The sequence below is a fragment of the Arachis stenosperma genome, chromosome 3 (assembly GCF_014773155.1).
Source record: "Arachis stenosperma cultivar V10309 chromosome 3, arast.V10309.gnm1.PFL2, whole genome shotgun sequence".
Classification (NCBI taxonomy): domain Eukaryota; kingdom Viridiplantae; phylum Streptophyta; class Magnoliopsida; order Fabales; family Fabaceae; genus Arachis; species Arachis stenosperma.
In genome coordinates, this window is record NC_080379.1 from 154,835,067 (window position 1) to 154,847,780 (window position 12,714).

Genomic DNA, 12,714 nt, shown 5'->3' on the forward strand with positions numbered 1-12,714 from the left:
CTCAATTGACAAATTGCAAATTTAAAGATACAAACACGAAGGAAATAAAACCCTAAACTCCTGCACCACTCGGTCCAGCACGCTGAGGGCATCGACTCCGACTATGACCCTGAGCACCACAGAGACGACATATCCGAGGACCACGCATGTCGCGTGAGTCCATTTCGTTCAAGTATCTGGTCAATTTCGGGCGACCCTTCGACGTTCGCCTCAGGGCAGGATTAGCGACCAATGTGGGTCCCTCATAATCAGGCCATGTCTCGGAATCACCTAACGGTGTGAACTCGAATCTATATACCTTACGGATCTCTGTCATCTTGTACACATCATGCACATACAGCTGCCAATCGAGACGCTGGTTAGCACAGCAAGCAATAACATGGCGACATGGTATTCTTTCCACCTGAAAGTGCCCACAGTCACACCTCCGTCGCGCAAGATCAACGACTAACACCTTTCCGCTAGTCATTTCGCGCACCTCAAATACCTCATTCCGTCTGTCAAAACGGTGCACAACTATATTCCCAGCCTGATGCATATTTGCCTCAATCCGCTGTTGTGCAAATGCGGAATAGGTAAATCCAGCACGCTTGCGTTCGTGACTCTCGGCAGTCTTCCGCGTAAAAAGTTCATTTAGCCGATAATATGTTGCTCGGACTAGTGCCAACACAGGTAGATTACGGGCACCCTTTAACACTGAGTTAATGCACTCGACAAGGTTCGTCGTCATATGGCCCCATCGATGTCCCTCGTCGAACGCCAATACCCAATGTCTAAGTCCGATGTCGTCGCACCACCTGGCATATGCCTCGCCTCGCTCTTCCAACCTTTTATAGTTGATGTTATACTCCTCCACCGTTCTTGAATACCTGATGTTGACCACAAGCTTTTGCAAGTGAGGGACTTTGAATGCTCGTAGGAAGTTGCTGCCGATGTGCCTTATACAAAACATCCACCATGCTCTTGGAGGTTGCCAGTCACCTCCGGGACGATTCACTGCTGCCCGAATTGACTCATGCCGGTCTGAGATCATTCCCACACCATCTTTTCTTACAACATGCATTCGCAGATTCCTAAGAAATAAGTGCCACGCATCGGCTGTCTCCCCTTCCACCAAGGCAAAAGCGATAGGCACAATGTTCTGGTTCCCGTCTTGTGCAACAGCGACCAGAAGTGTACCTTTGTACTTGCCATATAGGTGTGTGCCATCAACCTGAACTAGGGGCTTACAATGCCTAAATGCCCGAATACATGGATTGAAACTCCAGAATACGCGATGAAGTATTTTTACCCCTTGCGCCTCCTCATTCCCGTTGAACAGCGGTCGTGTTTCTATTTGGACAACTGACCCAGGCATCTTCTGAACCATAACCGAGAGCCACAATGGCAAGGCTTGGTAACTCTCCTCCCAATCACCGAAAACCTTTGCTATGGACTTCTGCTTTGCCAACCAAGCCTTTCGGTAACTGATGGTATAGTTGAACCTTGACTAGACTTCGGCTATTATAGATTTCACCTTGATGGACGGGTCAGTCTCGACCAATGGCCTTATAGCCTCCGCAACTGTATCCGAGTCCAACTTCGAATGATCCTGTGAAATCACTCCCATTGAGCACGTGTGCCGACCGTTGTATCTGCGTATCTCCCAACAACCTTTTTTCCTTATCAAGCTGGCTCGGATAAGCCAATCGCACCCACGCGCATACATTTTGCACTTTGCATAGAACGTCTGTGGCTCAGACTCATACACGTCGTAGTCAACTCCTCTAGCGATAGTGTAACTTCTAATTGCTGCCACGACCGTCTTTCTAGAACTGTATTCCATTGCAATCCGGAACTCTCCATCCTCAGGATTAGCAACGCCTATAGAAAGTAGAAATCATCGTTTACTAATCAATCCAATGCATAAATTAACAACAACGTATTATTTAATCATCACGCACCTATGTTTGAATATTCCGAAAACTCCGGTGCATGCATGGCGTCGAGATCCACCTCACGCATAAAACGTGGCACGTTCATCGGTTGACTGGTCGAGGGATGAACCACTACATTCTCCGCTGCTGTCTCAACTCCCACATCACCATCCTCATCCTCATCTCCGGCTTCATAAGTGGCTTCAAAGTCCTCGTCACTGTCACTATTCATTCCCTCATACACTGCGTTTCTATCATCTGCCACCTCTAAATCATTTTGAGTTCCTTCCGCCTCTACGGTTTCAAACTCAACATACAGCTCAATCTGTGGCTGTCGCATCTGAGTCTGCCGGTGAATTTGAAACATATTCTGCATACTCACTTCGTCTGTGATTGGCATGGTATCAAACTGTATTAAACCACCAAAAACTATAACCGGATTCCGGTACAGAATTCTGCTCACTCTCATTAACGTACTGTTCTCCATGCTTTGACAGAGACCATTCTGAAGCTCCATTAACGTCATGGTGCATGGAACCACAAACGAAAATGGATTTTGACACACAAACCTCACTCCCTCATGAGTATTACGTATTATCTCACCGTTGCGATACACCACCAAATTTGCGGTACCCTCCATTAAGCTTCAAAAACACTCAAAGAACACTCATACACTCTTACTCAGAATGAAAATGAACCGGAGCACTGCCTTATATAGAAGAGAGCTTTCACCTCGCCCCCCACGTAATGATTGTCTCAACCAATCACAGCTTGCCACGTGTCAAAACGCCCCCGCGTGCTGACTCATCATGCCCCCCACGTGATACATCTACGTCAGCACGCCCCCCCCCCCCCCCGTGCTGCCTCAGCACGCCCCCCACGTGCTGCAGGAACAACCAACCACCTTCGCCCACGTCAGCACGCCCATCACGCCCCCCCGTAATACCCTCTTCCTCCAATCACATGCTGCCACGTCAATTTCACGCCCTCCACGTGTAGCCTGCATCACGCCCCCTGCGTGTTGACCTTCACCCCAAACGTCCACCTAGACGTAAAACACATTTTTCCTCCATAAACAACGAAAACACCACCTTGAAAACCATATTTAAATTCTTGAGCCTCTCAATTGAACAAGTGATATTTAGGTTTTATTGTTAAAAATTTGGTTAACTTTTTTTGTAATGATTGTTCATAAAGAAAGCGTACGTTTTGTTTTAGATTCACCGTTTTTTTTTTTTTTTGGGTTGAACGGAGGCCAAAAACCACAATAGAAAAAGCACGAACTTAGTGCAACTCTTTTTTTTAAGAGTAATACACTAATATTACATATTTAAATTTTGTTATGAACTAAATCTAATAAAGTTAAATAATAAATTTTAAAATAATGTTAGTTATAATTGATTTTTATTATATTAAATTAAATTAATTAATTTAATTAACAAAAAAAAATTAGATGTGTAATATTTTTATTTTTTGGGATTGACCCGTTTTAAGCCGGTGAATTGCAAAGTTCTAGAATGACAATTTATCCCAATTAAGAATTATGAGTGAGCTTGAATGGGTTAGAATTGTAGTGGTGGAATTGCTTGCCTAACCACAAGTGCTGCTTGTTGGGCTGGTGTGTTTGTGTAATAAAAAACTTGGTCCAAAAAAGAAGAGGCAAAGAAATTATTGTGCGAGTCAGTTTACAACGCCAGCCCAAAATAAAAAGTCCATCAACTGAACTAAGAGATTTTACACCACTTTTTATGATTTCATTATAACTGCAAAAGAATAAAAGAAATCCTGGAGGCCATGTAAACTCGCCATATGTCGTGTACCTAAAGGTGTGGTCACCATTATTTATCTATATTGAGCTCTTATGATTTTTGCAAACATGTAGATATGAATAAAGACCTTTAAAAAATAATTTAAAAAATAGTATATATCCATTTTAGTTCTTAAAGAATTTTATACCAGACATTTTAATTCTCAATTAAAATTAATTATTCGATTGGTTCTTAATAATTAATTCCGTCAGTCACTTAGGTCTTTAGTTCCGTCAACTCTAACGGAAGACAAAATGGTCCTTGACAACTCGAACAGGGGACAAAATGAACCTTGACAACTCTAACAAGGGACAAAATGATTCCTAACCCCTTTATTCAAAAACGACACTGTTCTTCCCCAATTTTTATCATATCTCGCATAATCCCAACATTTATACTCTCCTTCTTCACCTTCACAATCTTCTTTTCCATCTTTTTCTTTCTCATCTTTAGCTCAAAGATTAAGCCATGGTGTAATTGCCACACGTGTCGCACCTACCTCAACATGTCATGAACCACACTGTCCACACACACTTTCTAAATCTTTGTGACTGGTACATCCACCTCCCTTGCACTTCACCCACTAGAAGCATCAACTTTCACGTCTTCGATAACATCACTTCCAACCCCGATAACGTCCACGACATCCTCAAGACCAAGTTCCACAACTACCCCAAGGACACGCCTTTCTCCACTTCCCGCAAGTAATATAGATTGTTGGACATTAGGACATCATGAGAAGATTCTCCTTCGACATCATATGCAAATTCTCATTTGAAATAGACGTCGAGTGCTTCATTCCTTCTTTTCCAGAGTCCAAATTGGCAGACAACTTCGACCTCGCATCAAAGCTATCAGTACAACGAGCAATGTCACTGTTGCCGCTCATATGAAAACTGAAGCGATTATTGATCATTGGTTCGGAGAAAAAGCTGAAGAAAGCGATCAGAGTGGTAGACAATGTGGTCATGGAGACGATAGGGCAGAGGAGGAGAGAGATGACAACGACGACGACGAGTCTTAACAAATCAGACTTGTTATCTAGATTGATGGGATCCATCAAAGACGACAAGTAGTTGAGAGACATAGTCATTAGTTTCCTGAGTATGAATTAGTTGAGAACAAGTTGAGAATTTTTTTTCTTGTGAACATTAAATTTATAGAGTGTGCATTGTGTAGCTTGAAGTTACAGTGTTAGATTGTTAGTGTTATGCGAGATATGATGGAAATTGGAAGAGAATAGTGTCGTTTAGAGTTGTCAGGGACTATTTTGTCCTCCGTTAGAATTAATGGAGTAAAGGACCTAAGTAACTAACGGAATTAATTGTTAAAAACCAATCGAATAATTAATTTTAGTTAGAGACTAAAGTGTCTAATCTAAAAATTTTTTTAGGACCAAAATGGGTATATACTCTTAAAAAAATCTTGGTAATGAGACAAAGATACTAGTAGTCTTGAATTTTTCTCGTGTGATGCTTCTATTAAAATGCTGCAAGAGATATTGCCATTTTGACAAGTACTAATGACGTTATTTTGTTCTATTGTGTTTTTGGGTGTTGTCTTTGTCCCTTCATTTGAATCAAGGGCTTCGGTTTTCCATATGTGACGGGGTCCCAAAAACACCATCAACACCTTTTTTATTTTGGTTAAATTTATTATTTATAATTTTTTTTATTTTCTTTGTAAATTACTTACTACAGCTACAATTTCTACCAATGATTTTTGAGATATGTGTATGAAAATGAATATAGTAAACTACTCAGTAAATACAACGAAATGAGTTTGATATTCTTACATATTTTTCTTAACAAGAAATTAAAATTTTAGGTAGAACGTAGAAGTCTAATTCTAAAAGTTATATACTTGTTTAACTCAAAATCGTTGACCCATCTCTCTAGGTGGATAGACTTTTTATTTGGGAGGAATGAGGCGTATGCAATGCTTCTTTAACAGGCACACCTAATTTAAGTAATTAACAACGATTGTGGCCCACTCATCATAGTCTATTGTTTATGTATTCTTGATGTCTGATTTATAATATTTACAAAGTATTATTGTTAAAACACAATTCAGTCACTAAAATTGACAGGTTGTGAAAAAAAAAAACTTGCTTTGTTGATTAGTATAGCAAGCCAATCTTTTTTTTTTTTTTGGTATTAAAAATATAAATCTTAACGGAAAACATTTTCTACTACAATGGCGGTCGAATTTTTTTCCCCCTCTTCGGTTTGAAGTATGAAGAGTGACAAAATGATGAGCTTTGAAAAAATGAGTTGCGTGATTATTGCATTGTCCATCTTATCCATCAATTCACGTGCTTACATGCATGATGCATGAATCTCTCATAAGAACATAAGATATTATATAAATTATCAATTTAGAATTTAGCTTACATGTGCATAAGAACATAAGATAAAATTATTAATAATAATAAATTATTTTAATAAATATAAAATAAATTTATTAAAAACTTAAATTTTATATATAATTTTTTTAATTAATAACTTAATTACGTGTTTTTAAAATATATATTAACTAAATTCTACAATTAAATAATATTAAATTATCAAAAAAATATTATATACATATATTATGTATCTATTTTTTATATCTTTTTTTTAAATAATTAATAGAAATAAAAAATATAAAAAAATATTTTTTATATTAATATACTCCTGATAGTTATATATCTTATGTATGCGTGCTAAAGGTCAAAAAGTGTCATTGTAAGAGTTAAGTTTTAAAGTGATCTTTGAAATTGGCTATATGTATTAAAATTTTCTCAAAGATTTTAATTTTACTAATTACATTATTGAGATTGGCAAAAATGCATCACAATAGTCCTTGATCCATTTTTCATTAATGGCGTGCTAATGTGGCTTGATGATGTGAATCATTAGCAACACGTGTCACTTCATAGTTTAGTCAAATATGATAACGAGTTGGTCAATAATACATGGCATGTTGACGTAGATGAGTGTGCCATGTGTCACAATACTATTTGGTTATGTGTCAGTTTGTGTTATGTATCGCAATATTATTCGTCCACATGTCATGCACTATATCATCATTATATATAAATGCACCAAATTGGTCCTTAACTTTGCATTGTGCGACTCATTTTCGTCTTTGAAATTGAATATCGTGTACTAAATTAGTCCTTTCACTGATTTTTTTTTAAATTCAAAATTCTCAATATTTTTAAATGGATTCATTTTAATTCTATTTTTTTCATATGTCATCAAATGCAATTACTTTTATAAAATATGTTTAAGATTTTAGTTTTAATTATACTATTTTTTCTACAATAATGTAACATTGATAAATTTTATATATAATTATGTTATTTAAAAAAAATGATATGATTGATTAAACATATTTTTTTTCATAAAAAATAGGTGATTTTTTAACTATAAATCAAGAATCAAAATACATATTTTTTTTACGATTTTTATAAAAATATATGTTTTTTGGACTTAAAAAAATATTTTTAAATCAATCATATAATTATTTTATTAAATAACATAATAATTGTTACGAGGCGTACCTTAAACTGGTTGTGTGTAAATATGTTAGATGAAAGAGGTCAAAGATGATAGTAAGAGTATTTGAAGTGCCTTCACATCAACTCCAAAATGGTAATTGGAGATAGATAAGAGACTTTAATACCTAAGTCAGCAAGAATTTAAGTTGATTTATGTGAGAATTTAATTAGTTGAATAATACCTGAGTTTGTTGGGATATTTATTAGAAAAGGATAATAACTTAGGAACTCCGTTAGGGAGACAATAAAGAATCTTGACAATGCGTACAATGGGTTTTAAATTTGGCCAAATACACGAAAAAAAAAATCCAAACAGTTATTTCAAAAAATTAACCATCTCAACCCAAATTTATCAATAGAATTTACCCAAACACCCTTTCTCCCCAACAATCTGCTACCCTATCCTCATCAATCATCCCACCTCTTCGGCGTTAGAAGTTCTCTCACCGACCATCAAACAACCATCCACGTAGTTATTAAAATAATCATCCGGCTATCTAGTGAATGACCATCTAGCATTTGTTAATTGTATAAATTTGAATTGAATCGAACAAAATAACCATTCAATTAAGAATTAAAATAACCATCTACATACCTAGTGAATTGAACATCCAATGATGATGTAAGACGAAAAAATAATTAATTAGGATCAGTGTCGAAGGCAGCAATCGTGGCGATGCAATCATCATATAAACTTTCAAGACCAAGCCGCTACAGCATTCGTTGCAAACCCTTTGGGGTGATACCTGACCATGACGATGAAACCTCTATGTTCTCCTTCTCCCACATGAACATCTCAAAAGCTTTCTTGAGATCAGCATTGTTGTTGATGGTCATGAGCGCGTTAGCACGGTCTCCAAGATCTAGGGAACAGCGATAAATTTTGGAGATGAAACGGAGGTTGAGAGATTATGGGAAAATTAGAAATAACCGTATATTTAAATGCTAATCCTAAATTTTTAAATTTTAAAATTAAATAATTAATTAAGAATATGATATTTAATTTTAAATTTTTCTTCTTTTTTAAATTCATTATACACATTATACACTAATATTATTGTCTCTCCATATTTTCTCATAACTTAGTCATCTGAATCGATGATATTTTTTGAAGTGAGTGTGTAGTTTCTTCCCTTATTGCATGAAAAGTTAATTATCTCACATCACGTAGTTTTTAGTAATAAATTATTATGGAAAAAAATTGTATGATTAAAACTAAAATCCTAAAAATATTTATCAAAAGTATTTGTATTTAGAATAATATAAAAATATATAATTAAAATTAGTGTATTTAAAGATATTGAGAATTTTGAATTCATAAAAAAAATTTAGTGAATGAACTAATTAATTTGATACACGACATTTAATTTCAAAGATTAAAATGAGTCATTTAATGTAAAGTTAATGATCAAATTAGTACATCTACAATAATGACATAATATATGACATGTGGACAAATAATGTTCCACATCAGCATGTCATGTGTCACTAATCGACCCGTTAACATATTATTATACGTGGTCAAATCATAAAGTAACACGTGTCACTAGTGGTTGATATCATCAAGTCACATCAGCACGCCGTTAACGGAAAATAAGTTAGAGATTAACGTGATGTACTCTTGTTAATCTCAAAAATGTAATTGATATAATTGATGCAATTAGAATTTTATGAACGATTTTAGTACACGATATCAATCTCAAAGAACACTCTAAAACTTAACTTTTTATTATAAACTTATAATCTAAAATTTAGTCGGGTATTTTGGCCAAACCTGATTTATCTACAACAAATATAGGCTTTAGCAACGCCTTAAAACTGTTCTCTTAGATGGTTTTAGATAACGATTTTTTACATTATTACTATTGAAGTTCAGTTTTTATTATTTTATAGCAACAAAATAAAACCGTTCTTTTTGAATATTTTAAAGAACGGTTTTATAACAGTTACTAGAATTTGTTTTTAAGCAACAACTTTTTAAAATTGTTTAAATAATTATATAAAAGATACGCTTAAAAGCCGTCGCCAAAGTTGCTACGCTTTAAAACTATTCTCTTAGATGATTTTAGACAACAGTTTTTATAGTGTTGTTGTTGAAGATTAATTTTTCATTAAGTTATAGTAATAAAATAAAACCGTTCTCTTTAACTATTTTAAAAAACAGTTTTATAACTATTACAATAATTTTTTATTAAGCAACAATTTTCTAATATTTAAATAATTATACAAATTAAAAGATACGTATAAAAATAATTTTTTATAAATATTAAATTAGTAGAAGACTCAAAAATTATTATTATAAATAAATAACAAATATTATTTATAAAAATATAAATTTAAAATAAATTTATAATACATATTTTTTTTATTTCATTCTCGCTTTAAAATTTAACATATTTTTTATTCTTGAACAAATTTTTGAGAAATTTTCTATAGAACAAAATACAGAACTCTGGTATTTTTCCTACTTTAGTAATTGAAAAATAAGAAAAGAGTTGTATATTTTAATTTAAGTGACTTTTATTATGAATAAGTTATAATTTATTATTAATTTGAATTCTCTATTTTATAAATTAATCTATTAAGAGTGATTAAATTAGTTTTATGAATATTAGGAGTTAAGTTAATTAAGATTCTTATGTAAATGTTTATAATTGGTTATTTGAAATTAAAATTCAGTAATAGAAGTATTATATAATTTAATTTAAAAAATTGTATTATAATTGAATTATGGTTTATTTTATTAAATTGAGTTATTAGAGATTAATTTATTAGAAATGATTAAATTGATTTTTATAAATACTTTAAGTTTAAGACAATTAATATTTATGTACATTTTTTTATAATCGGTTATTTTATATAAATTAAAATTAAAGTCTCGTTGATAGAAAAATAATGAAAGATCATGATTTAATTTAGATAATTAATATTTTGGGTTTAAATTGTATTTTATAGGATGTGATTAATATGTTCATTTTATAATTTAAATTAAAAATAATTATTTAAACTCATTGATAAATTGATAAATAAAATTATATGTGTTCCTGTTTCGAGGGTTACCTGAAACTGTAGGTCGATCTCGGACGAGATCTTCTGTGCTGGTCGGAGCTGTTGTGTCTGACTTGATGATGGTGGCTGGGGTCGCCGTGTCCGACTTGTTGGACTTGGTGGTGGTGCTGATCCTTCTTCCCCGGAGGGTGGGGGGTACCTGCAAGGGACTCCGATGCTTAAGTTAGCAAGGGTATTAAGCAGGTATTGAGTAGAATCAGAGTATGGAGTATATACTGTCTTCCTATTTGAGTCTTTACTCATTGGGTTCAAATCAGAACTTTTATAGCATGAAGTATATATTGTCTTTAAATTTGCCAGTTAGTATATATACATACAAAGAATAGCTATGTATTTATTTGTTCTTTTTCTTGTAGCACAATTTTTGCTCCAACTATGAAAATTAATCTTGAAGACTTGAAGTAAAATGGTATTCAAGTGGATAAGGGGCTTGACTAGTAACCAAGATAAATTCCATCAACCTAACTAATTGAATTGGTTATTGGTTATTGAGTTCACAGGGGACAAGCAAAGAAATAATTCAGGGTTGAAGTGGAAGCTGTAGGCCATGTTTGACATAAAAATTTCGTGCGGTTACTTGGATATTGCATAGAAGGAGTACACAGGTAAAACTTTTTCTGAATAAGTTGCTTGAAAATTATTACAAGTTTCTGTTCTCAATTGATACTTCAATTCTATGATTTATATGATCCAGATAAGGTTGGTACATAACTTTGTGTTTGCCTTTTTAATGCTTAATATTCAGGTTTTTTATTCTGCTAAAAATGTTTATACAGATAAAGATCATATTTAAAATTATTTTTAGTTCTTTTGGAGCAGTTGCCATTGAAACCAAGAGAGTTCACTCAAGCCAAGTTATCACACTAACTTTGTTGAAGAAAAAGGAAAAAATTGCCACCCTTAGACTATAGTTATGATATTTTGAAAAATGATGATGATATAAGTAAAAGTAGTTATGAGCTAGATTAGTATTATGTTATTTTGCAATGATGATATAATGTGATTGTGGATCTTACAACAATTTTTATAAGTCAAATTTAATGGTAAATGTTCAATTAGTTTTCTTTAATAATTTGATTCAGATAGTTTAGGTTATTTATTAATACTAAATTAAAAAAATGGAACTAATTTCATTCATGAGAAATCTATTGTAAATAAAGAATTATATATTATAAAAAACCGTTGTCAAAAGTCACAAAAGGTAATGGTGTTAAAATCGTTGTTAAACACAACTATAAAATGGCAATGATATTAAAACCGTTGCCAAAAAACGACTCTAATAGCAACGTTTTAAAACTGTTGGCTTTGTGAATAATAAAATTACAACAGTTTAAAATCGTTGTCTATCCAGTTATGGTTTTAAACCGTTACGTCATGAAAGAGAATAGTTTTAAACCGTTGCCTATCTAGCAACGGTTCTAAACCATTCTTTAAAAATTGTTGTCAAAATCATTGTCTATATCAGTAACTTTGGCAATTATTTTTTTGTTACCGTTACATTTGAGCATTGGCAACGGTCGCATATACCACAGGTCAAAAATCGTTGCCAAAGCGTTGCCTAAGGTTTTAGGAACGGTTTTTTGATCTATAGCAACGATTTTTTATCGTTGCGAAAACCCTTATTTGTTGTAATTAAATTTAGATTTAATTATAAATCAATCCAAATAAATTAGGTGAATTCGATGTATAATTAATGCATCTAATTTTATAAAATAAATAGAATTTAATTTTTAAAGATTAAACTTAATAAATTATATAATATTTATATACTAAAGTAACTTATTTTAAAGAAAAGATGATACTATGTAATATAAAAATATTTAATAAATTATATAATAGATGTGGCGTTAATGAATTGCTCGAATTAAGTCGAACACATACATTTAACATTTAGTTTAAAGCAATTGAGATTTGACTTAATTCATCACAGTTCAATTCGAATTATAATTAATTGGAAGGGTATTAAAAGAATCCATAGGATAAATTAAATAACTCATATAGTTTTTTTTTTTTTGGTGAACAGGGGGTCGATGACCCAAAACTAACTAAAACCCCTTACAAAAGGAATACCTGAACAATCATGCGTCAACATATGGAGGATGTCAGGAGGAGCAGCATCAAAGAGGTGGACACCAAAAGACAACTCATGTCCTTTCTTGGCCAGATGATCCGTTACAAAATTTGCTTCGCGAAGAGTATGAGACCATTGAATATTAGGAATATGACCCGCTAACATGCTGATATCAGCAACCAGAGGAGCACAAGGATAGGAATCAGGACACCCTTTCTTGATGAAATTTAAAGTTGAGATAGAATCTGACTCCACAATGATGTTCGTGATATTATTAGCAGTCGCAACTTGTAAGCCATGAATAAT

At 33.3% G+C, this 12,714-nt stretch overlaps 2 protein-coding genes across 2 annotated transcripts; both read right to left on the reverse strand.

Moving 5' to 3' along the window:
* Positions 1-52: 52 nt before the first annotated feature.
* Positions 53-1,369, reverse strand: LOC130966961 (uncharacterized). The gene has a single exon (XM_057891782.1). It carries the CDS (start codon positions 1,367-1,369, stop codon positions 53-55), a length of 1,317 nt encoding a protein of 438 aa, XP_057747765.1.
* Positions 1,370-1,489: 120 nt separating this feature from the next.
* Positions 1,490-2,556, reverse strand: LOC130966962 (uncharacterized). The gene is made up of 2 exons (XM_057891783.1): positions 1,944-2,556; positions 1,490-1,863 (listed from the first exon to the last, which is right to left on the reverse strand). The coding sequence occupies exons 1-2, from the start codon at positions 2,554-2,556 to the stop codon at positions 1,490-1,492; spliced, it is 987 nt and encodes a 328-aa protein (XP_057747766.1).
* Between the last annotated feature and the right edge of the window lie 10,158 nt (positions 2,557-12,714).